This window comes from Martes martes, assembly GCF_963455335.1.
Source record: "Martes martes genome assembly, chromosome: 15".
In the NCBI taxonomy this organism is placed as follows: domain Eukaryota; kingdom Metazoa; phylum Chordata; class Mammalia; order Carnivora; family Mustelidae; genus Martes; species Martes martes.
Window position 1 is genome coordinate 43,545,606 of NC_137903.1, and position 25,036 is coordinate 43,570,641.

The 25,036-nt window shown below is 48.9% G+C and overlaps 1 protein-coding gene across 2 annotated transcripts in view; it reads right to left on the reverse strand.

Annotated features, from left to right (window-relative positions):
- The window catches only part of ASTN1 (astrotactin 1), a gene marked incomplete at both ends in the record, with an annotated part of 313,794 nt that overhangs the window by 164,383 nt on the left and 124,375 nt on the right, over positions 1–25,036 (reverse strand). For both annotated transcript variants that reach the window (XM_080825173.1, XM_080825172.1), the window contains 3 exons: positions 2,778–2,885; positions 3,944–4,090; positions 5,752–6,145. In XM_080825173.1, coding sequence (XP_080681299.1) covers positions 2,778–2,885; positions 3,944–4,090; positions 5,752–6,145 — 649 coding nt within the window. The remainder of the gene's footprint in view (positions 1–2,777; positions 2,886–3,943; positions 4,091–5,751; positions 6,146–25,036) is intronic.

The window sequence follows — 25,036 nt, forward strand, 5'->3', positions numbered from 1 at the left end:
CCCGTAGCATTACATATGTTTCCATCTTGGGTCCAAAGTCTCCCTTGCCTTCATTCTCTCCACCCTGACCCGAGCCCAGCATCGCACACCTGGACAGCAGCAAGAGCCGTGTGCCCAGTCTCCCTGCCTCACCCTCCCCCACCCTTGCCTCTCCAGAGGCGCCCTTCGCAAAGCGGAGCGGACCAGTGAGACGCTCTTGAAAAGCCTCCAGGGGCGCCAACTGAAGGGTTAGATCCAAGTCCTCCGGTCAAGGCGCATGCTGTCTCCTGCTCGTCCGGCCTTATGTCCTAAGCAAACTGCAAACCTGCACCGTACACTTCATTCTAGTAAACTCTTTCCCACTCTCTCACTAGACCATTACCGTTTATGTCTCTGTGACTTTGCACATATCATTTCCTCCTCCGCAGAATGCCATTTTGTCACCTTGTCAGCCTGGTATACACCTACTCTTCAAGTCTCAGCTCCAACAGCATCTCCTTGTAAACACTTCCCTGAAACCTTTGAGAGCAGATTCTCACTCATCCCTTGCTGCTCCTCTAGCCCTGGGAGCACCCTGCTGTTAAAGCTTTTATCACACGGTGTTGTCACTGTTTACAGGCACTTGGTGCTGCTCTCACGTGACTGCAGTGACTTGATACTCATCTTCTCGCCTCCCTGGTCCTTCTGTACCATCGAACCGTCATCCAGCGTCTCTACCTGGCTTCAAAACGTCCAGTGGTTCCCTGTGACCCACAGAACCAAGTGCAAACTCATGGCACAGGTGCGATCCTTGGGGATCTGGCCTGGTATCCAGCCCCGTCCCCACGACCCCGTGGCCTGTGTTCGTACACCTGCCATACAGAACTGCTTTCACATGCTTAAAAATACCATGTTCTTTTGTGCCTTCCAGGCTTTCTAGATGCCGTTTTCCTTACTAGGTTGTCCTTACCCTAGATTCTGCTTTTTCAATAAGTTCTATACGCTGTATATAACCCAGGTCTAATTATTTTCTCCTTCTTTGTCTCCTATTGTTGCCAGGTAGAATGACCTGTTCTGTCCTCTGAGTACTCATTTTACTTTATTTATAATATTAAATTAGGGCTTATCACCGTGCCATGTTTCCATGTTTCTACCTCCCATCAAAAAGCCTGACCTATGGCAGGTGAGTTATAAAATTTGCCGGCCTGATTGATGTATTCAGTTCAATTCAACAAACACTTACAAGCATCTATTATAGGCAAAATCCCTCGCTGGGCACTTTGGAAAAATAAATTAGATATGCCCATCCCTAAGAAGCTTACAGTCTACTTGATAGCAATAAACAGTTGATGTACTAAGAGAGCTTGGTATTTTAAAGGAACAGTTTTATGCCGCAAAGAAACTCATTCTAATTCATTACTATGGATCTTCTTAAACAGGATTTTATTAAAGCAGAACACGCCCTGTTCAGGGTCGGATGGGCCAAGGTTCACTATCTGCTGGATATTAATAGCTTAAGAGGATCAAGGATCCACATTCTCACCTCAGGGATCCTGGGGCATCAGACATTGGGCTGCCCAGAGCCCCACTGATCTCTTAAGGAAAATGGTGGGAAGGACTTTTGTCCTGATAGTAGCAAAGCTTAGAGAAGCTGCAACTGAGGCATTAAAAGGGCTGCTTCCAATCTCCGGGAAGAATGCCCTCAGTGTGGAAGGAACCCGAGTAGAGGTAGGAGAGAGCCAAAATGTAAATGTCTTTGGGGGGGGGGGGGCGTTGCTTGATGATGGGTTGGGGAAAATGCCATTGGGTATAACACAAGGGGAGGCCGCTCCAACATCCTCCACTCTATCTCAGTGGGTCCCTGTCTGAAATTCCTTAAGATGGAGTGTCGCACAAGCCTGAAGCCGCACTGCAGAGAGATCTGGGAGCGATGACAATGACGGCTGCACAGAGCTCTGCCAGTCACCCATTTTCATAGAAACGAGCCCATTTTAATAGAATTTAATACTGATCGGAGCCCAGTGTGGGACGTATTGTTAACACGCTTTGTATATGAGGAATCGGGCTCAGAGAAGCTGTTGTTCTCCTCCAATATCACACTGCAAGTAAAACAGAGAAGCCTGTTGAACCCAGACTTCCCTCAGTGACAACAGTGCTCCCAGCAAGGCCACGGGCAGTGGCACCTCATTGCCACAGACACACGTGACACAGGAGCAGGGGCCCAGGGAGCGTCTGTGTGGAAGGACGGCGCTAGCAGGGCTGAGGAGAGTGTGTGAGCTCCCCGGGACCCTGCCGGGAGAAAGGAGGGCACTTGGAGGCTTGGGGTCCCGTGATTCCACCGGGGAGGGGACGAAAGGCCAAATACCGTTACAGACAGATCACAGATCATTCCTCGGCGACCCTGCCCCCCAACCGCTGCCTCCCCAGTCCCATGACCCGTGTGGCCGGGTAAGCAAGGGGACATATACCATCCACATTTTCACATACAACACACTTTATCAACTTTATTTCCTGTGTCTAAACAGCAAAATATGACTCCTGAGGCTTCCAGAAGGAATTGAGAGTCTTCTGACCAAGAAATAGCCTTTCAAACAACTTGAAAACTTGTTTGAGAGTGCCATTATCTGGGAGAGATGATTCTCAGAAATTTTCCACTCTAGGCTCTTCTTTCTTCCTTAGGAGGAAACACCAGCTGTGGTCCAAGGGATGCTTCCTGCAGAAACTGGCTTCGGTCCACACAGCCCCCAGCCCGACCCAGCCCCTCTGCAGCTCCCCTGCCCGGAGCCCCGCCACCCGCTGTGCCCCTCCAACCTTCCCACCTCGGCTGCGCCTCCGGCTCCGCGAGGGGTCGGTGTAGAAGGTCAGCTGGGGGTCGTTTTCTGTCTCAGTGCCAGAATCCCCTTCAGGGCTCAGGAAGGCAGAACCAGCTGTAATGAAAAGAAGCACAGCACAGTCGACATCTTCAGTCTTTCCTTCGTGACACCAAATCACTGGGCAAGTTCAGGAGGAAAATCGATAAAAACAAGAGCAGGTTGACCGACAATTTGGGAGGAGGAGGCACGGACCCTGGAGCTTTCGGATATGCAGACCGATTGCAGAAGTGGGCCTTCTCATGACAGTGGTCACTGGCGCCCACCTCCACCCAGCCCGGGCTCTTCCCCCACCCCGAGATGGGCCCCTCCCGGCAGCACTGCCCAAGAGGACAGGTTCGAGGATGGTGGCTGGGAAGGGATGGAAAGGAAACTTCCCTCCTCGAAAGTTCGGATGTTATATTTTTGCTTTTCTCTGGTCCTAGAATTAATATACATTCAGTGGGGAAAAGAGGGAAAAAATAATAAAGAGAATGCACAGAAATGTGCACGGGGAACAACGCTGATGTCCTCTAAAGCCTGTCAATCAGAGAAAAACTCCGTTCACACTTGACGTATATGCTCTCTGTCTTTTTCTGACACAGAAGTAGATAAAGGCTTTTTAATCTCCCCTTACAAATGGCATTTTGCTGTACCTTCCATTTTATAGTCTTGGGGTTTTTTTTTTTTCCCATTTAATAAATGGGTGCGCAACTTTCCATATGAACAAATATGGATCTATCTTATCATCCTAAATGACCGCATGAGAAGCCGCCGGACAACAGACAGATGTGCAGGTAGTTAACCGATTCCCTATTGATGGACACTTAAGCTATTTCCAATTTTTCGCTCTTTTAAACAATGTTGTGATGAACAGCCTTTTACACACAGCTCTGTGCACTCGTCCAATTATTTCCTAAGGATAAATGCCTTGTTTATGAAATTACTTGGTTGGAAGGTTTGTGCATTGAAGTTTTTTTGGCTAAGTAACACTCAACAGGCTTCCAGAAAGACTGGGCCCAAACACAAACCCTCTAGTCATGCCTGAGAGTCGGGGGTCCCGCCTATGAGTGGTCCTGCCTCGAAGGATGTTAAGGAACCCGCCGCCCGCAAGCCCGGCCGTCAGACGCAGATACCTCTCGCCTTGTTGTTGATGCGCTTTCTCTGGCTGCTGGAGGTGTGCGAGAGCAGAGTGGCTTGCTGGTGGTTGGAGTCCACGGGGCTGGTGGCGATGATGTTATCCTTGTACTTGTTCATCAGCGACAGCTTGGCGTTGTCGCTTCCTGCGGAAGGAGGAGTCAAGGCAAATGCTTTCAGAGAAAAGGCTAGAAGAAAGTGGGAGCACGGAAAGCTGCCTGAGTTTCACAGAACTGAAATAAGGAACCTTTAAAGTGAGAGATTGGCAGAGACGAAACACACCTCTGATATCTGCAGGGCTGCACAACTGAGGGAGGAGAGGAGGAGAGAGAGGACAACCGAAAACCCAAGTCAACTGATTCTGAATTGATTTGGGTCACTGCATGTGGCCCGCCGGCAAGAGACAGACAACGGATTCCTTTCTCTGGGGTGGCACAGAGTTTTAAAAAGAAGCTGAATTTGAGTGCATTCAGGCAGAACATGCCCTCTCCCTCTTCCATTCCAGCCCACACCGTTCCCTGCGGTCTGACACCACTACCATTCGTATTTGCAGTACTGGCTGCTCCCCGAATTCCTTAGAGTTTGGAACCCCATGAGCATCACGTGGACCTGACGGGCTTTGCACCATGCCAGGTGCCATGGGGAATATAAGGCATTGACCACAGGTCTCTTATCCTCAAGGACTTCCCAGACTTTAAATCTCATTAAGAAGTGGCTATTCATATAGGATCTCTCCTAGATACAAAGCAGAATGGAGGCATCTTTTTTTTCTTTTTTTAAGACTTATTTATTTACTTGAGTGGTTAGGAAGGGGCAGAGGGAAAGAATCTTCAAGCAGACTCCCTGCTGAGCATGAAGCCAGATACGGGGCTTGATTTTAGGACCCATGAAATCACGACCTGAGATGAAGCTGAGACTCAGATGTTCAATCGATGGGACCACCCAAGCGCCCCAGAATGGAGACTGCCATGATGTGCTTTCCCTCTTTTCAAGCCCCACTGAAAGTCTATATATCTTCAGCAATATTCAGTATGAAAAATGTCTTCTTTAAAGATAATGGAGCAGTTTTTGAGGGATTGCTGTCTTGGGGTTTTCTCTATGAGAAGTTGTTTATTTACGGAAATTTCAGAGAAAGAGAGAGGAGGGCCACTGTAGAAGAAAAGTACAGTGATTTCCTCTCTGCATTTTGTTGACCCCGTTTGGCTCAGCCCAATCAGGTCCAAGTCCTTTCCACCAAGCATCTCTATAGAAACACAAGGCATGTAGGCTCGGACAGCCTGACTGCATTCCTAATCTTTGAAGAAGTACGACCCTTGTGAAGACCACAGAGGCATGGGCTAGACAACATAACTAGCCACTCCCAGCCCAGACCAAGGTCTTCAGAGTCATAGAAAAGACCAGCACCTCTGCCCCTTCCAGGTCAGTGGATAAATAAATCACCTAAGAAAACATGTGACTTGCAAAAATGCCCTACACACACAATCTCTCTCACTAGCTTCTTATTTCCCTGGGGCCTGCTCTATTATATGTGGAAAAGGCTCTACCTGACCCACTCTTCTGTTGGATATAAAGGCATCTCTGCTTCCGTTGCAAAGGGGAAGTGGAGAGGGATTCAGCGTATACTGGTTCTTCTGACTTCCCACATTTGAACACAGCTCCCATGGTCTCAGGAAAGCATGTACCCTTCTGGCCCACCTGGGAAAGGGCACAGGTGCATGCCATCATGCGGGACAACTGGCCCCCAGGGTAGAGAAGCTGGTTCCCTCCTCACTCCCTAGTCCCCCAAGAGGAGGAGCAACTTGCCCACCTGGGGTGAGGTCCATCCCCGCCTTCTCGTTGCAGCCCTGCAGGGAGTCCAGGGTGCGGGTGACCTGGCTGGCAAAGTCCTCCCCTCCATTCATACACTCCCTCTGCAGGTGGTGGCGCAGGTCCGTGATGTCGTACTCATAGCCGTCCAGAATGGGGGTCTCCCGGATGCTCAGGGTGCCACTGGAATTGTGGCCCTGCACGCGGGCGTTGCGCAGACTCTCCCGTCCGTGCCCGCCGATCAGCACAGAGGGGATGTAGTGAATCTCATTGGCCGCCTCGGCGCTGGCACTCTTCTGGGGCTGAGGCACCCGGCGGCGCTTGCACCAACGCCGGCGAGTGTACAAGATCATCACCAGGCACAAGATGGACAGCAGCAGAGCAATCATGCCACCCTGGGGAGAAAGGACAGCAGCTGTGGGAAGATGGGTGAGCTCGTCCCACCAAGAGGCATTGCCCCTCCCCCGACCACCATCCATCACTCACTCATTAACCCATTCACCCCAGTGAGAGATGCACTTAGACCAAGCATCACTCAGCAGCAAAGGGCCAGTCCATGGTGATGGGTGTTTAAGGAAAATGGAGGAAAGATGGAACTGGGATGAACAGTGCCTCATTTAATGATCCAGGGTTGCTCCGTGCCTTAGCAAACAATGTGAAAGAGAAGCGAGTGTGTGTGTGTGTGTGTGTGTGTGGTTTCGGTTGTGGAAATAAGGGAAAAGGGTTATGTCAATGATCAGTGAGTCCCCCCAGTTTGAAACCTCAAAGTCTGTCTCTGTATCATGGAGAAGGTGCCACTTAGCCTGGGGAGGTGGTGGTAAGGACTACGTTAGGGAATGGTGCACAGCGCCTAACAGACTGTGTCCCATGGAATCAGGGATGGCCTCACCCTGAACTTAAATGTCGCCATCAGAGTATGGGAAGACCATCACCAATCCAAAGAGACCCAATGTCCGTTAGGGATTTACAGGCAAGTGTGCAGTGAGCCCTCAACATCTGAACATGACTGTTTAGATCACTATGGCTTTAGGGAACAGCTTATTCCCACTTGCACGGTCCTGGGTGATCTCCCATTCATGCTTGAGTGAAGGATTGAGACCCATGTCCTGGAGTCAGGCTGGCAGAGAGTTTCCTTCTGAACCTACTCCTCCTCCCAGGGCATCCCCTGAGGCCGCTCCCTAAACACCAGTACTCCACTTGGTGGTCTAACAGAGGCCAGGATGCCATGCTTGGTGACACTGAGCATGTCACCTTGACATCTAGGGGGGCTTGGGGGGGGAGGGCTCTGCACACCCGTTGCTCCCCAGTGCTCCGAGGGCATAAACCTTCCAGTGCGTGGTCTGTTTTCACTCCCTTTATTTTGGTCACTTTCCCTCCAAACCTGTTTCATTAGGTGGGGCTGTGCCAAATAGTTCTGCTCTCGACTTAGGCTTCAGTCATTGCCACCCCATCCCCCAGGCTAGAGATGAAAACCTCCTATGAATTCCCAGGGGATCCCCCCCACAAGGCTGGGTCAAGATTATCCCCTCAAACTCATGAACAGGGGCATTCTCCGGTCTTGTGAGAATTACATCTTGAATTTATAAAGTTCCTCTCCCAATAAATTTTCCCATTTACTATCCCTCCCTCACCAGCACCATGAGCGAAGCAGTGTGTGTGCATATGTGCACCTGCACACATGCACACACACACACACGTTGTTGCTTTCAGACAGGCACAGAGCAGCTGAGACAAGAAGCAAGAGAGTCAGTTGCCAAGTGACAGATCATGTCAGGTGGATTTTCGGGGACATACACTGGCCTCCAGGTTTTTCAGATTTTTCCTTTATCTGTGGGACTGTTTCTCCTGGTGAAATCTCCCATACAAGTAGACAGAGACTGTAAGTATGAAGCTGCCCCAGTTGCAGTGTGGGTGGGAGAGTGGGGACAAGTATTCCAGGTCACGGCCAACTGTCACCGCCCTGCAACCCACCGTCCCTCCAGGCACCCCCGCAGCCCCCCTGCCCCAGTGTCGCAGCCAAGCCCCCGAGCCTGAGCCCCGCACCCGCATGCTGAGAGCCCGTGCTTGAGTCCAACCCACTTGTTTCTCCGCAATCCCTTTATCTCCGAGTCAGACCCGCCATCCTTTCCTTCACCCCAAATTGAAATTGCAACAATAGGCAATTAAGCCACACAGAAAGAATAACTTCCCAAGTGAGAGAAGTTGTCAGACATTGAATTAGGCTAGTGAAAGCGAGAGGTAATTTTATTCCCTAAAGAGCTCTAAGAGCAGTATAAACATCAGTCTCCGAGGAATGGCTGAAACACCATCCTTCCGCATACACAGAGGGGTTTGGGGAGCCTCTCCATGCTTCCCCTCAAGGTCCCCCTCAGAGGATCACAACAGGGTTATGATCAGAGGCGGGCGGCAGGCTCATTCCTGTATTTTGCAGGAAGACAGCAAGAACAGCTGTCCGGTTTGGGGCTGTTACTATGTATCAGACACGTGTTCTAAATGCTCCAGGCTTTTGCCGCCAAGAGGCAGGGTCAACTACTTGTTCAGGTTAAGTAACTTGTTCAAGGGCACAGAGCAAATACACAGTAGTTCCGGAATTCCGGAATGGGAACACAACGCTTCTCATGGCTGAGCTTCCGTGCCTAACCGGGGCTGCAGCGACCCCGCACACCCCCCCAACCCCATGAGCGGGGTATCCCACAGATTGTCAGCAGGTGGGGAGCGGGGAGGGCCGACGAGCCCACTCACATCTAGCCTCACTTCTCAGAGGGCACGTCTAGCAGACGGTTGGTCCGAAGAGGCACCGTCATAAACAAAGGCCCTCTCACGAGCACCCACCAAGGGTCCAAACCCAAGACTGGCTGGCAGTGGAAAGACAACCCTCACGTTTCAAGGTCTCCCTGCTAAAATAAGACAACGCGCATCACACATCACTACATGCCTGAAGGATGCCATTAGATCCCAATTTAGCTAAATTTCTACAAAGAAATTTGTTTTCTCTTTCAGCTGTGACACCCGTTGAAATTCTCAAGGTTTAGCTCCTCCTCTTCTGATGAAGAAAGAGATTAAGACCCAGAGAAACCACAGAAGCAGGTAGAGGAAAGGGGTTCCAGACCCGCCCCTCCTCACGGCACTGCTCTCTCTGGTACTTCTAGACTTCCCTTCACCCTGTGTGGCCCTAGACGTTCCATTAGGAATATTTTAGATCTATTTATTTTTAAATATTTTATTTATTTATTTTTAAATCAGAGAGAGCGTGAGCATAAGCAGAGGGAGTGGCAGGCCGAAGGAGAAGTGCGTGGCAGGCAGGCAGAGTAGCAGGCTCCCTGCTGAGCAAGGGGTGCAATGTGGGACTCGATCCCAGGACCCTAGGATCATGACCCAAGCGGAAGGCAGCCACTTAACTGGCTGAGCCACCCAGCATCCCTATATCTATTTATTCTTAAATAGCAACTTACAGGGAGCTAGAACCCCAGTGTTCAATTGGCTAAGCCAGTGTATTTAGCACCAATAACCTCGCTTTATTGAAACGTTTCCCCTGCTTAGACTCAGTGACTCCCAACAACCTTGGGTTTTTCTTAATCGGTTACTGGTAATGAGCTCCAGCCCCCACAGGAAGCTCAGCACAGACACAGCAAAGAGGAGGATCCTCAGGCATTCGAGCCGCATTACGGGTTCTCTGCTTCTATAACCCAGAGTGGTGGCAGGTGTCACAACACTCGGCAACGACTTACTGAGGATTATTATGCAAATGATCACATATATGTTACACGATACTAACATGCAATATGATTTCATCACATTTTGTAATAATAATAGTAATCTGTAAAATCACGACACAGAAATCCCTGCGAACTGCTTGTCTGCTCTGTCCAGTGAGAGGGTCTTCGGTAGGAAGGAGTAGGGAGAAACCCTCTGCCACCCTAGGAGAACGCATACCTGCAGCCACCTTGACAACGTTCCTTCGACAGCGAGGACGGGGAAACCTAGTGCTCATGCTCGATTGCTTTTCCATCCCTGTGATAAACCACGGTTCTTTGATCTTGCATGATTTCTAACCACTCTACTTCCGCAGAGAATTTTGTGCAGCTTCCATTTAAGTCCGAGAGGATCTACTGTTTCTCTGGCAAATGAGCTCATGGAACAAGGAGGTGGCAGTTGAAATGGAAGAGCTTCCTGATAACCAGGTCAAAAAGGGAAAGGTAAGCTGCACACATCTTGCTTTGTCTGATGGGATAAAGTTTGGTGGGAAGAACAAACGTCCTCCAGGCCTTCCAGTCCAGCCAGACTTGCAGCCGGGGTCGTGTGCAGGAACACACAGACAAGCATGGCTGCCGCAGGGGGGCTTACAGAAAGCAAGCAGGAGTTCACGCAGGCACTCCTGGCTTTTGCAGTTCTGTTCTACCTGAGCGGCACTGAGAAGGTGATCTTCATTTATGAGTATTAGCTTCAACTTCTGTGGCATTCAAAACAAAAAAAAAAATTCTATGGCATTCAAAGCAAAATCATTAGGATACATGTGGACCCAATGGCAAGTAACGAGTCGCAAACTTAGAATATTCAAAAACAAATAACAATTACTGCAGGGTATGGAATTGTTTTGTTCTTTATTCATCTTTTTCATGAGTTTTCTGATTATTCTATTGATTTTCCTCAAAACTGTTAACATTTAATAACCAGAACCACGTTTGGGGTATATGAGACCTCCACATCCATAAACAAGTTGCATGCAAAAAAAAAGTGGCATTTAAAAATATTTTTTTCTTTAAAAATCAATAAATCATTTCTACTGGCTCTAATAGAGATGAAAAAAAAATGAAATCAGCTTTTATTTTATTACGAAACTGACACTTTCAGCACTTACCTGAGAGAATAGTATGAGTTTTGTCAGATCATTTGCAGATTTTGAAATCTTTGTGTAACAATATTTTATATAACAGTGATGGTGATTGCCCAGGGACAGAAAGTTCTAAGCAGATCTCCCTTTTATGCTCATCCCAACCATGCACAGTAACCACAGACTGACTCATTATCAGACCCATGTATTTGTCCTGGGTCTAGGTCACACCTCCCTCCCTGAGCCAACTCCTTCTTGTCCTTCTAAGTCAGTTCAGTGACATAACCTCAGCCAATTCTTCCCTAGTTTCACTAACCTACCCACAGAACCCTCCACATCACTCTGACCACAACTAATTGTCCATCTCATCTACTGGATAACAGACTTCATGAAAGCAAGAGCCACTAAGCTCCAGGGCCAAGCATGGGGCATGGCATAAAGGTGTTCAGTAATTATAGAAGGAAGGGAGGGAGGGAGGGAGGAGAGGTCAACTGTGAATGTATTTCTTTCTTTTTTTTTTTTTTAAAGATTTTATTTATTTATTTGACAGGTAGAGATCACAAGTAGGCAGAGAGGCAGGCAGAGAGAGAGAGAGGAAAAAGCAGGCTCCCTGCTGAGCAGAGAGCCCGATGCAGGGCTCAATCCCAGGACCCCGAGACCATGACCCGAGCCGAAGGCAAAGGCTTAACCCACTGAGCCACCCAGGCGCCCCTGAATGTATTTCAATACAGACATCTTCCACGCGCTTGCCAGCAAAGCTTATTCAAGTCAGTTGCTTATGTAACTCATTCATTCAATTCATTACTCAGTCTTTCAAGTATATACTCACTTGGGGAAGGCGTGTTTCTAGCGATCGCTGTGATGGAGATACCATAGTGAATCATACAGGGATGGTCCCTGATCTCATGGACTTTACATTCAAGTTTGAGGAAATTATCTGTGTAATTTGGTTTTTAAAGGTAAATGCAGCCACAAACGGAAGATGAAAACAGATCACAAGGGCTGGAAATGTCGTTTCCCCTCATAACAGAGGAACTGTGGTCGCTAAAGATACCTTGGACTGGAGACAGGACTCCAGGGAATCCCTCCGGGGGCCGGTGCAATCCTTCCCTCATCCTTGATCCATATCATATGATCAGTAAATCCCAGAATAAAGAATCTCACTCTATCAAATGTCACCAGAGTGTAGGGAGTCACCTGGGTTTTGTGAACCCTTGGCAGAGAAACGGAAAAGCTGCGATTATGTTTCCAGCTACCATCTGTCAAGGGACTGCAGCCAATCAATCAGTTCACATTTCAAAGCTTCATTTCACCCTAGGAATAACCAGAAGACTGAGTCTGAGACATAATTAATTATCCCTCAAGGCAACTGGACACACTGAATTCAAATTATAATCCTCAAGGAATTAAATGGTGGTTAGAAAATAAGAATGAAATAAGACAAGTTTGGTGGCGCATGTCTCCTACGTTCACCCAGTAACAATACCCGAGGGTCTGGGGCAAAGCCCCTCTCTTGTAGGTGACAGTGATCACTTACATCTATCTCTGGCTTTCAAAGGAAACAGACCAAGAGGAGAAAAACTGTGGTCATACTCTAATCTAGATCCAAATGTTCCAGGGGCAGAAAATGGGTGAGGTAAATAGATGACTTCAAGGTCTCCTCTGACCCTGTGTTCCAGAGCCCCATGGAAACCTAGACCTAAGTTACGAAGAGCATAGAGGCCACCAACAAAACAGCAGGGCTAGCCAGCAAAAGGACTCCGTGCAAGTTGCCCAACATTTTTTTTTTAAAGATTTTATCTATTTATTTGAAAGAGAGAGTGTGCACGCACTCACACAAGTGGGGGGAGGGGCAGAGGGAGAAACAGACTCCCCGCTGAGCAGGGGTCTATCTAGGACTTTAGGATCATGACCTGAGCCGAAGGCAGCCGCCTAACCGACTGAGCCACCCAAGCATCCCTCAAGTTGCATAACTTCTTCGAACCTTCCCCAGGCTTTCATTTGGCAAAGGAAGTGACTGAAAGAAATGAATCGACTCTTCCAACTTGACAATTTTCTGATTGTTCATATGATCCCTGCCAAACTGGAACTGGCTCTCAGAGGTAAACTACTTGTGGAGAAAATGCCTGTGAGCTCTTCCGGAGCTGTAAAGCTGGTGACTACAGACCAAGGACGTAGGAGCGGATCCTTCAGAGATGGGCTATCAATGCCAGCTAGCCAACGGCGTCCCTGAGAGGGAGCTCCAAAGCCACAATAAGGCCTTTGAAATGAGGTGATGTCATCAAAATTGTCGTAACATGTTCTTGACCTTGAGGATCCCCTGCCTGCCAGAAGGAGTCACCGAAACTAGAAGAGAAGGCCCCTTGGTTTGCTCTTCTAGCAGATTCTCTTTTCTGTGGTGGCCAGTGAATAGAAATCCATTATTCCCTGCCCATCTCCTTCCCAAATGGAAGACAAGAGAAACATGTGAAGCATATTAAGTAGTGAGTTCAATTTATAAATTATTAGGAACATTACCTCCCCTTGGGGGTTTTCTGAAGTCTTTAATCGTGTGGAAATGCTTTCCAGTTGCCACAGGCCACCACGTTAATTAAGAGGCCTCAATATGTCCTCTGGGGCTTCTGACGTGAACTGCACATCCCACTGGCAGGGGACAGGCCTGCCCTCCCTTGTCAGCCTCTCGCCGGGGCAAGAGGCTGATAATATGTTAGCCTGCTGCCCTGAGATGCGTCAGGACCCCTTCCCCAAGTTTCCAGGTGCAAGTACCCAAAGCTCAGGGAATAAGTGAACTTCTCTCATTAAAATGCCATTTGGGGTGGCGGGATAAAGACAGCCTTCCATAAGCAAGAGACAAACTCTAAGACTAAGAGCCTTCTAGGTTAGGCAGGTTCATATCTGAAGGCCCTTTCCACCTGGAGATGCTATGAACAAAGTTCTTCTCAGGAGGAGATGCACCTTTATAGCTTTTTATTTTTTGTTTTTTTCTCCCAGGTCTAAACGTTTTCATTCTATCAGGTTTGGTCACCATCTTTCTTCTTTAATCCGGGAAGTTTGTCTTCAGTTTCTTTAGGAGCCTTCAGGAGTTTCATTAAAGAGAGCCTGAAGCTCTACAGGGAAGGAGGCTGGAGGCTAGGGTGCTGGAGTTGGCCCGGGCTATTTCAAGTTGTCCTCTTTCAGGTTCTTTTTATAGAACTGCCTTTTTGGTTCTTGGGAGTTTTTCTTGCCTCAGAACCTTGACTTTGCTGTCCCAAAGCGAAAGAAAGAGTGCATTTGTTCGTAAGGAGCTCAGAGCTCTCTGATGCTCCGCGGCTTCAGCGGGGCCCATTGTTTGCCTTAATGGAAATGCCAAGGCCGGTGCCATTGGGGGAGGCGTGGGGACAGAAGCAGCTTGCTATAGGCGAGGTGTTCCCGGTCCAAGTCTACCCTCATGGATCCCCTAATTCCAAAGACTTGCCTAGATCTCTGCAGAGTGGGACAGCTGGGAGGAATCAGGATACAGGGCAAAGAATCTTACGTTAAGAGGCTGGCCCCACATGTAACCAGTGTGTGTGGGTGTGTGCGTGCACACACATGCCCAAATGTGTGTACTGTGTCCCACAGGCAGGCTGGAAGATAAAAGGGTCCGCGGAGAAGCAAAAGCACTCCAGGTCGCTGTAACAGCAACCCATGGGCAGAGCCGCGTGAGACAGGCTCCCTCCATGGGCTATGTGCACCAGCCCTTCAAAGCTTCACAAGCCAAGCATGAAGCCAATAAATAAATATCTCCAGCTGGATAATGCTCAATGCTTATTCTTGGCCACGTTCCTTTCCTCCTTTCCTCTTTGTTTTTATGCAGTAGGTGATCTTGATGAAATAAAATAATAACAATAATCTGCTCCATTAGGACCAAACATTAAGGGAATTATTGAACAAGTAACAGAAGAGGCAGCTGGCACAGTATATGCTAATGACCATGAGACTTTAACCCTCTTTCTCTCTGAAAATAATGGAGTTGTTAAACCCCTCTTCCTCCCATCTCCCCAAAGTCAGGCAGCCCAGCCCAAGGGGAGGTGAGAGGTCTCAAAGACCTAATAGCTCTGTGGGCAGCAGCTGGGGCTAAGCAAATGAAAATATTAAACACCAGTCACTGTGGGGACTCCAGTGACCTGTCAGGACTCCAGTGACTTCAGATGGAAAAAAGTAGGGGACAGAAGGGTGAGAGAATCAAGATGTCAAGATTTCCCAGAATTTGGTACATATCACGTTCTGAACCAGTGGAGCTTCAAAAGGTTTCTTTCCTCTCTGACCCGAGCCCCCCAAAATGAGACGGATCTTTAAAGGCTGTGCTATTCAGAGATGCTCGCTAGTCAGGGGGCCGGTAGAAGCCCCTTCATGTTGGGTATGGGCCCTCATCGTATTCCTGCCCACACAGAAAGGCACAACTCTATCATAATTGCCATGAGGTCTGGTGTGCCAGAGTCCAGTCAAGTCTTCAGGAGCTGGGCCCAGCTTCCTCCTCATGATGGAATCTCCAATGGGGCAGTGTCCACACTGGGAGAGATGACAACCCTACAGAGCTGGCGGAGAGTTTTGTGGAGAGCTCAAAGTCTCCAAAGCACCATGAAAGCAGTTCTCGGCTTCTTAGAGCAATCCCATTATACATGCGTAATCTCCCCCACCTAAATTCCTGCCTTATTTTGTAACTCTGTGGACACACTGCCTTATCCCTACAGTATCGGTGCAACGAAGTAGGAATAATACCCATCATTCGTAAAGTATTTACCATGTGCCAAACACAGCACCTGGTGAATTACACAATTTTATTTAATCCTACCCATAAACGTAAGTAGTTGAAATTACTATTTCCATTTTTCAATGAGAAACAGGAGATCAGAGGGTAAGTAACTTGCTCAGGTTTATGTGGTGGTTAGTAGGAAGCCAAATCAAGACTCAACCACTGATCTTTTTTTTTTTTTTTTTTTTTTTATTTATTTGACAGACAGATCACAAGTAGGCAGACAGAGAGAAGGGAGGAAGCAGGCTCCCTGCTGAGCAGAGAGCCCGATGTGGGGCTCGATCCCAGGACACTGGGATCATGACCTGAGCCGAAGGCAGAGGCTTTAACCCACTGAGCCACCCAGGCGCCCCTCAACCACTGATCTTAATGATGTTCTATGACCTGGTTAAGTAGAAAGGGGCCTGCCACTGGGCCTGGCCCCAGGGCCCAATTCCCTAACCTCCATCGTCTCTAAATTAAGCCCTGTATGGCCTTGCACTTACACATGATCCTTAGGGTGATACAAGGAAAGATTCCCAAACGTCTACACGGTCTGCCCTGGATGCCCCTAATCCTCCTCAGTTAAGCTTGATCCCTGGGTTAACCAAATGCATAATCTCAAGCAATAATTTAATTGTGTCAATGGTGGCCATTATTCAGGCTGTCATTCTGACACAGGCAGGGAAAATCTATGGAGATACTTGTCCTTGGGTAGAGGTTTTCTAAGCGAAATCAACTGTCTTCAGGGTTGGCAGGTACAGATGCTCAAGCATTTCGTTGAGCACAGTCTACTACACATGCACATAGACTTCAGTGTCTTCGCCATCTGGAAGCCCTTATTCTGGGCGCAGAAACCTAAGAGGAGTGGTAGATGTTTTCCACAAGAGAGCAGCACATGGAGAAAACAGACTGGGAAGGAAATGTTAGACTTGAACACATTCAGGGAGGCTAGGAACTGGTCACAGTCGGGTCACCTGAAAGATGGCTGGCCACAGATTTGGAGAATGCCTACAGGTCACGTCTTGCATTAAAACTCCAAGAATGAGGGGCGCCTGGGTGGCTCAGTGGGTTAAGCCTCTGCCTTCGGCTCGGGTCGTGATCCCAGTGTCCTGGGATCAAGCTCCACTCAGGCTCTCTGCTCAGCGGGGAGCCTGCTTCCCTCTCTCTCTCTGCCTGCCTCTCTGACTACTTGTGATCTCTGTCTGTCAAGTAAGTAAACAAAATCTTTAAAAATAAAATAAAATAAAATAAAACTCCAAGGATGATAACGGTCACTTCCCAAGTCATTCAAAGTTAGTCAAATCCAGGAATTAGCAAAACTGTTATACACAGCTTTCTGCTCCTAAAGGACCTCTCCCTTGGAACTGACTTGGCCTACGATGCGGAGGAGAACAATGGGCACCCATAGCCACTGCTCTTGTAATGCTCCAGCCGTGGCTCAATCTTGGCATCCAAGGAAGATGCATATTAAAGCTGAAGAACTGTAGCAAAGGGAACATGCGGAGGGATTAAGGAGAGCAGAGACGCTGACATACAAACACAATTAGCGTGTCCTATGCCAAGATATCTTCCAAACCCCTCGCTCTTGCCAACAAGCTTTGTCTGGTATCAAAGAGGGGAGGGAGAGGGATGACTGACAGTCAGAAGAGTCTCTTCTTGGGCCATGCACTAAGTGCCATGGCTCTTATTCCTTCCTCTTAAAAAATTATTATAATTCAATTTTTCCCTGGAACTAATCATGCACAAAATCTGGAGAAAAGGCCTGGTCTGTGAAGGCAATCTCTGGGTGAGACACTGATGTTCTCATGAGGGCAGCCTTCCTTCAACTACCAGTTCCAGCATCAGCCGCATATTGTCTTTGGCTAATTACATTTTTGCAGGCAAAGCCATTGTAAAGTCTTCAAATGCTTCCCATGATTAATTAAAAAAAAAAAAAAAAAAGTTGCCTCCTCCCTCCCTGGCGTCCCACCCACCCAGCTCTGCGTGATGTCGGCTTTGTTCTTCTGGTTTTCCACAGTTTCTCTCTTGTGTTTGGCTTTTGAGGGGGAGGTGATGAGGTTGACTGTGAACCTGACATCTGCAACTCGGCTTCCTCACTAGCTGTCCACGGCTCACTTTGTTCCCAGCCAGATGCTAATCGTATCTACCAGGCCCTTGGGCTCACCAGCCAAAGACGGGCCTGAGCAGAGGGAAGCTGGAACCTGAGGCCCAGCCACCCCTGCTCTCCCCCCACCACCCCTGGGGCAAGTAACAAAAGGTCCAACTCTGATCCAGTTTTGATTTACTGATCAGTGGCTGGATCATGCAGTGTGAATCCACAGGTCACCCTGATCTAGCCAGAGACTCTCCCATGATACAAAGACAGTCAGGAGTTCTTGCTTCCAAGGCAACTGAAGAGTCAGACATCAACTTTCCAGACAATGCATTATTCTGTACCTGGAGCGGGCATGTGTTGCTGACCCCATGGGGGCCATTCACAGCCAACCAGCAGCATCATTATGATTTAATTCTGATCACAGTGTTTGTGGGATTTCATTTTCCCACTTTTTAATAGAAATGATTTATTTTTTTTCTATTCTTAAGATTCAGTGTTATTATAGGAGAGGTGGGGGAGAGAGAGAAAGGGGGTGGTTGAGAGGAGGCAGGGAGAGAGAGAAGACAGGTGTAGGATAACAGGGCGTGTCCATTCCTATCCCTGAACCTTTGCCCTCTCAATCCCCCGACATGCCCTCCCTCTCTCTACCTCTGCCTGAGCCCCTCACACCCTTTCAGGGCCCCACCAGAAGTCCCTCTCCTTCCCAAAACCGACTTTGATTTCTCCAGTCCTCAGACATGCTCTTTTCTCCCCACTCCTAAAGCATACGGGGGCATTTCTTAATTAATCTTTAATCCCTAATTCTTTTGTGTCCTATCTCACAACTCTGACTATACCTGAAGGCAGGCACCTCAGTTTAAAAACTTACCATGGCCCCGGCCTCAGCAAAGACAGCGCTCCGCTGGGGCAGTTGTAGGGAAGCTGGCTTGGCCGGGTTGATAAAGCACAAAGAGCGGGACTTCCACGCTGTTTGTCGGCCCAGCCGAAGGCCTCCTTCTGGAAACCCATCTTCCCCCCTCTCTGCGCGCTCCTCCGCCAGTCCTGACACATCCCCTTACCTGCAGAGCCTCCCAGGAAGAAGTCAGCTACGGTAGGAAGCCAGCTTCCTCACCCACGACGATGTTCAGATAGGAGGTCCCTGCTGCAGACCCATCGCCCAGAGGATATTAGCTGAGCTTTCCAGAAAGCATGAAAGCTTCTACTTATCCAACCTCGTTCCTGCTCGTAACGGGTTGTAACATCACTAAGCCACTGCGAGGTGCCAGGGGCCTCACTTAAATCTACAGCGATTTTTTTCTGGAAAAATTAACTGGCCTGTACTTTGGCTCAGACTTTCTTGCTGTACTCCACAGAACACTTCACGAAGACAGTCTCATCACCAGGGAGGTTCAAGAAATTGGTCACCACATTTTTTTCTCTTATTACTGAGCTATAACTGACGTGCAACATTATATTAGTTTCAGGTGTACAACGTAATGATTTTTGTGTATACTAGAAAATGGTCACTGCATGAAGTCCACTGATAAAACATCTATTTAGCCCCTAATTATTGGAAGAATCTGTACCACATGCTTTACAAAGGGCAGGGTGTAAAGAAAGTCCCGTCTCTGGGAAACGAAAGGTTTGGTTTTTGTTGTTGTCAGTATAGGCATTATCTGTATTTATGTATGCACATATATCTGCATTTCTATTTCTGTTTCTGCAGAATGACTGCAGGTAGGACGGAGAAGATCTCGTTAACCCCATTCTGTAGTGTGGCGAGTGTATTTGGCTTAGCAAGAGGGTCGCACGCTGTCGGGACCAGCATTTTCCCACAGTTTTCTCCACCGCCCCACCATGACAAATGCGGGCTCTGAAATGGGTACACCCCACAGGCGCACCCAGTACCGGCTGTAACTCGTTTCTTCTCTCTCTATCAAGAAACCAGACCAGACTGCAAGCTGAGCGAGAATGACCTTAATATAAGGCATTTACAATGCCCACTCCACTCTGATGGAGAAAAGGAAACCAGTTACAAATCTCAGCCCTTTACCATTATTAGTATCAAATTCAGATGCCACACTTTACAACTGATGGGGACATGGCGCCGTGGTGGGGACCTGCAGAGGTGTGGATGCAGTCTACGCAGAAGACAACAGATGAGGAGCCCTTTGCTCTGCCCAGAGGCAGGGTCTGTCCAGGGAGAAGCCCTCTAAATTCGTAACACTAGAGGGCACCATCCCGGTCCTGAAGCCATGCCTGGAGCACTCAGGACTGAAGTCCTCACTCTGAAAATATTCCACAGTGATTTTGATCAGTACCAACTAAAAACCAATCTTAAAAGATTGGGTAGACGATGACAGACAGATGGATAAAGATGGCCCTGTGACCTGGCCAGCTCTGGTGTGCAGTAGGACAGTCTTCCCCAAGTTTCCTGCTCCAGGATTATGTGAACGGAAGAAGGGAGGTGATGGTTTGTGGGGAGGAAGGAGCCCGACCATCAGAGAGGAGACCTAAATAAAACATCACCCTAGTGGGTGTGTGGGTGGCTCAGTGGGTTAAAGCCTCTGCCTTCAGCTCAAGTCATGATCCCAGGGTCCTGGGATCGAGCCCCACATCGGGCTCTCTGCTCAGCGGGGAGCCTGCTTCCCTTCCTATCTCTCTGCCTGCTTATGATCTCTGTCTGTCAAATAAATAAATAAAATCTCTAAAAAAAAAAAAAAAAATCACCCTAAAGGTCTTGCAAGACAAGGGCAGGTGCGCTGACTGACCATGCACTCCTATCCCCAACAGTGCCACTTACCAGCCTTTTAGCCCTTGGACCAACCCTCTGAGCCTCAGCTTTCTGAGTGTCAGAAAAGCCCTCGCTCAGCCTGCCTCATGCAGATGGCCGTCCATAGACATAGGACACAGCAGGGGAGATCCAGGAAAGATGCCTGAGCTGGACAGCGTGGAAACCAAGATGTGGTCAGGGATGAGGGCTGCTCATGAAACACTCACCTGGGAATTGGCCCTTCAGGGTGGAGGGAACCGCTCAAGGTGTTTCAACCACAAGATGATACTGTCCAAGCTGCATTTTACCAGGAACAGGCTGGTGGCAGTAAGAGGGACAGTCTCAGAGCACCAAGGGAGAAGGCAGCATGAGCAGGTGAGAGGAGATGGGGGCCTGTCTGCCAGCAGCAGTCAGGGATGAGGGGAGGCACACAGGGCTTCCAGTGATGTTTAGGAAAGAAAACGAGCAGAGAGAGGTTGGTGCTAGACTGAATGAATGGGGAAAGGGAGGAAAGTGGACCTAGCATGGGAGACCTCATTGGTGGTCCTTGCACCATGGAAGGCACAAGGGGTAGAGAGGGCCTTTGGGAAGATGGAGGATGCATTTCCTTTGACCCGTCTTGTTCCAAATGCACGTGGACCACCCAGACAGACAGATAATGTCAGTCAGAAGCTGGTGGGAAAGACGCCAAGGCCAGGGACCAGAGACAGTTACAAGGACCAAGTGGGAAAAAAAAAAATGATACAAACAATTTTTACTCATTTCACAAACACCAACTGGGGATGTTCCTTGTGTGAACTGTGGTGGTGGTAGTTGTAAGAAATAGAAGATGAATCAGACTCCAACCAGATCCTGCCAGTTAGGAGTCCGGAGTCTAGTAGGGAAGAAAAGACTCATCAAAACTGCTTTTGGATGGAAACAAACACTAGCCAGAAGAGAAGCTCAGAGAAGCCTTTCCTGTGGGCCCCGCCGGAGGAAACCAAGGGGGAGGCGTGGTCTCTCATTGAAAGATGCAGAGAGGTGGCCAGGTGGACGCACTGGGTATAGGACCTGAAAGGGACTTGAGATTGGAATGCATACACATGGTGGAGAAGAGGGGGACGCAAGAAGACAATGCCAAGGTCATGGCAGGTCAGGCACAGTGAACAGGAGGGCACAGAAAAGCGTATCCTGCACAATAAGCATGAGGAGGAAGACTGAGAGCCTTCTGTCCCCAAATAATAAAATGCAATATGTGAGTAATGATTTTCCAGCGAAGCAACTATTTTTCTCCTTTTCACTGTTCTTTCTCGGCAACCCTAGTGACCTGGAAGGATATTAGCTGGGTAAGGCAGCATTTGACACAGATGCTGGTGGAAATTTCTGGATGCAGAAACAGCCCTTTGAATGCGCTCATAGTATCACAGAGGAATAGTTACACGGCTCACTTCCCACTCCAACTTTTTTCATTAGATGAAATCAGGTGAAAATAAACATCAGACGCAAGTTGGATCAAAGAGGCCAAGGAACTCACAAAGGGCACGCAGAAGAGGAAGCAGGAAAGAGGAAGACAGCAAGTCTCCGGGGCCTCCGAGACCAGAGACGACCTCTCCTTCCCGGGAGAGGAATGGCATTGACTTGACTTGCCCTTGTCCTCAGAAATGGCCAGACCCATGTGGAAGGGAAGTCTGGCAGGTGCCCTGCAGGTCCCGGAACTGTTATTTGACAAGGCGCTGCCCTGGCAGGGATTTTCCTTCCGAAGCCGACCTTTCCCCCTAAGACACAACTGCTGTCCTGAGAACACAGCGCCCAGGGCCACGGAAGCAATCAGGTGCGGAAGACACAGAAAACCACGGCTCAGCTGTGCTGGCCGGAATCACTCCACCTCCGGCTCCGTCGAGGTCATCGAGGGCAGAAGGAGAAGCAGCCTCGGAGAGTACTCAAAGTGCTCGGGATGTGACTCCTCAGACCCACCAAAGCCCCCAGGCTGCAGGCTGTGGGCCGTGCGCAGAGGCCACTCCATCCTGCGTTCCCCTCCCCCACCCGGGGGGCTCCTGGAGCAGCCCCGCCCCCCCCCCCCCCGCTCCGGTGGGGGCACGTCCAGGGAGTCTGCATGCAGACGGTGAGGAACGAGCTGGCTGAGCACAGAGGCCCAGGGCTGGCAGCTTGGGAGATCCCAGGGTGCCTGAGGAGACGCCCCACTGGGCCACAGGAAGAGGCTCACCGGGCCACCAAACTCCTTTCAACAGGTCAGCATGGTGGGAAGGGACAGCTCTCTCCCAGGGCAGAACAGCCTCCACTCAGCCCCACCTACAGGCACAAAAACCCGCCATTTTCCTCATAGACCGTCATCTCTTGTTCACAAAGGGGAAACAAAGGAAAGCAGAGTGGCTGTGAGAAGAGAACAGAGCTCCTCTGCACATTACTCTGAGGTCTGATTTAACCAGGGTTTGCTAGTGTCCCCTATGTCCTTCACTCTCATACTCCTGCAATGTCAGAGCCTGAGGCAAGTTCCAAGTTCATCCAGCCTGGGGTTCCCAAGGCACAGTGCCCACAGCCCCTCCACGATCCTGGTTGATGCCATGCCAATGGCTGGCCAAAGTGGGAGACATCTTAATTTTATTATTTTATAAAATAGTATTTTTCCTAACCTCTACTGAAATAATTAACGGTAACATCAAACCCAGGATTTTACTGGCATTTTCATCTAAGGCTAAGATGAGTTCAAATGGGAAAAGCGAGTCAGTTTAAATAAAAATATTCAGAGAATATGAGAATAGATTGGGGGAAAAAAAATATGGCACACTCTGAATGCCTAAAGTTTTGAGAATACTCATTTACAGCTGAGGAAAAAGACTCTGGAAGGTGAAGACATTTGGCTGCAGTCTCAGACCTTCGTGGGGTAAAGGCCTATCACAAAAGCCTCCTGACTTCTAATTCGGGGGTCTGTTTGTCTTCCAGGCCCAGCATTTATCACTGTGGAGGGAAGAAGAGAAAAACGCCGTCTAGGTGAGTCGACGCCGTTGACTCCCTCTGCTCTGGAGGGTCTGAGCAGAGCCTCGGCTGGGACACGGTGGTGCCGCCCACCCCAGCCCCAGGAGGAGTCAAAGGGAGGCGGTCGTGCCCGGGGCAGCCTGGAACTCTCAGGGGCTGAGGCCACTTGCTCTGGCCAGCAGAGCCCTAACACAGTGACGTGACTCCACAACATGTAGGGACTAAAAAGAATCAAATCAAATCAACAAAGCCTCCTGCATTTGTTCTGTGTGGCAGCTTATCTCGCTTCGTAGGAACGTGTCCATGTTCCGGCAATGTCAAATTCCGACACACTCCCTCTTCCACATCCCAAATGCTTATATGTATTAGCCCCAAAGCCTTCCATCGTCTTGCTCAGACGAGCTAGAGGGAGGAAGGAAACAAAGCGGTTGAGCCCTTTCACAAACACCTGGTGTCTGACCCCCGTGTCTTCCTTACGGTGCTTTAGGGGACAGCAGAACTACCGTGAAGTTCACCTTAAGCCAACTCTGGCCTTGGGAGCCATGCCCAGAAGTCCCAGATACTGCTCCTTGAAGCCCCCACTGCTGTCAGCCACAGTTCAATGTATCAATTAACTGAGCATCTGATTCTCCCAAGTTAGAAGGCGACTTGACTCATCCCTTGCTATTCACGGATGTCAGCAGCAGCGACAGAGGTATCGGGAGGGTCGTAAATAGCAAGGCGGCAGCAGGAAGCTCCTGACCTCGTCAGCTGTGCCGTGGAGACTCCTGGGCAGCCTGCAGGAGAGCTACTGACATCAGCCACTCATGCAGGCAAGACTTCCAATGAACTTGAGTGCGTACTTGACAGGGTATGCGGTAAGGCGGTTTTATGACGTGAGGCCTTAAAATGCCTCGTCCACCTTCAGCCGCATAAACAAGGCAGACAGCCACCGCTAACTCTTAAAGTCCTTACGTATCACAAACCAAATGCATGGTGACATGTCTGGAACCATAATCTACTTCTCTGCGTGCATGTACACTTGTATTAGGTATTTCGGTCTAAGGGGCCGTTTTAACATATTTAAACATTTCACGAAAGTCAACTGTGTATGTCAAAATGGAAACCAACCAGGAGCCATCAGCTTCACGGGGAAGGAACAAAACAGCGAATTTCCTAATTGGCATCTTGTTTATAATTCTCTTGTCAAGTCTAAGCATATTTTTGTTTTCATCAACTCTGTCTTTCCTAAACCTATCAATACCTCTCAGGGGAGGCTAATGTGCTTGCATTTTACCTGAATTTGTGCCTTGAATTTGTAGCAAGAACAATCTTTGTCAATGCCTGCCTTAAGTGACAATTATCATCAATCCACAGGAGTCTGACTTAAACTAGCAAACTATTACCTTTTCTTCTGCAAATGGGACCCTATCACTTCCGCCAAGGCCAAGTCGTTAGGATTTTAGTATCTGTTTAGGATCTGTAGACAAAACAGAATGTACCAGATCGGGATCAGCAAACTACGGCCTCCAGGCCAAATGGGCCCACTGCTCGTTTTATAAATAAAGCTTTATTGGAACACCGCTACATTCATCCATTTACTTAGTGTATAAGGTTGGCCCTACAGTGGCAAGAGTTCATACAGTCTGCAAGGCTGAAATGGTTATCATGAGCCCCTTCTCAGACCCGTCGCCTAGTTTCCTGCTGTTATCCAGGTTGGGTTCTCTCCGTGGGCACACAACTGCCAGCATCTACTACATCCAAAGCTACTGTCTCCAGCAAGCACCTGTGAGGGTGGGCTTGAGGGCAGATTTAAAAGCAAATTTCAGGTCCGTGAAAGAATCACAAAACTTTAGACACGGGCAGCACAAGCTCGAGGACAGATAAAAGTCTTCAGAAT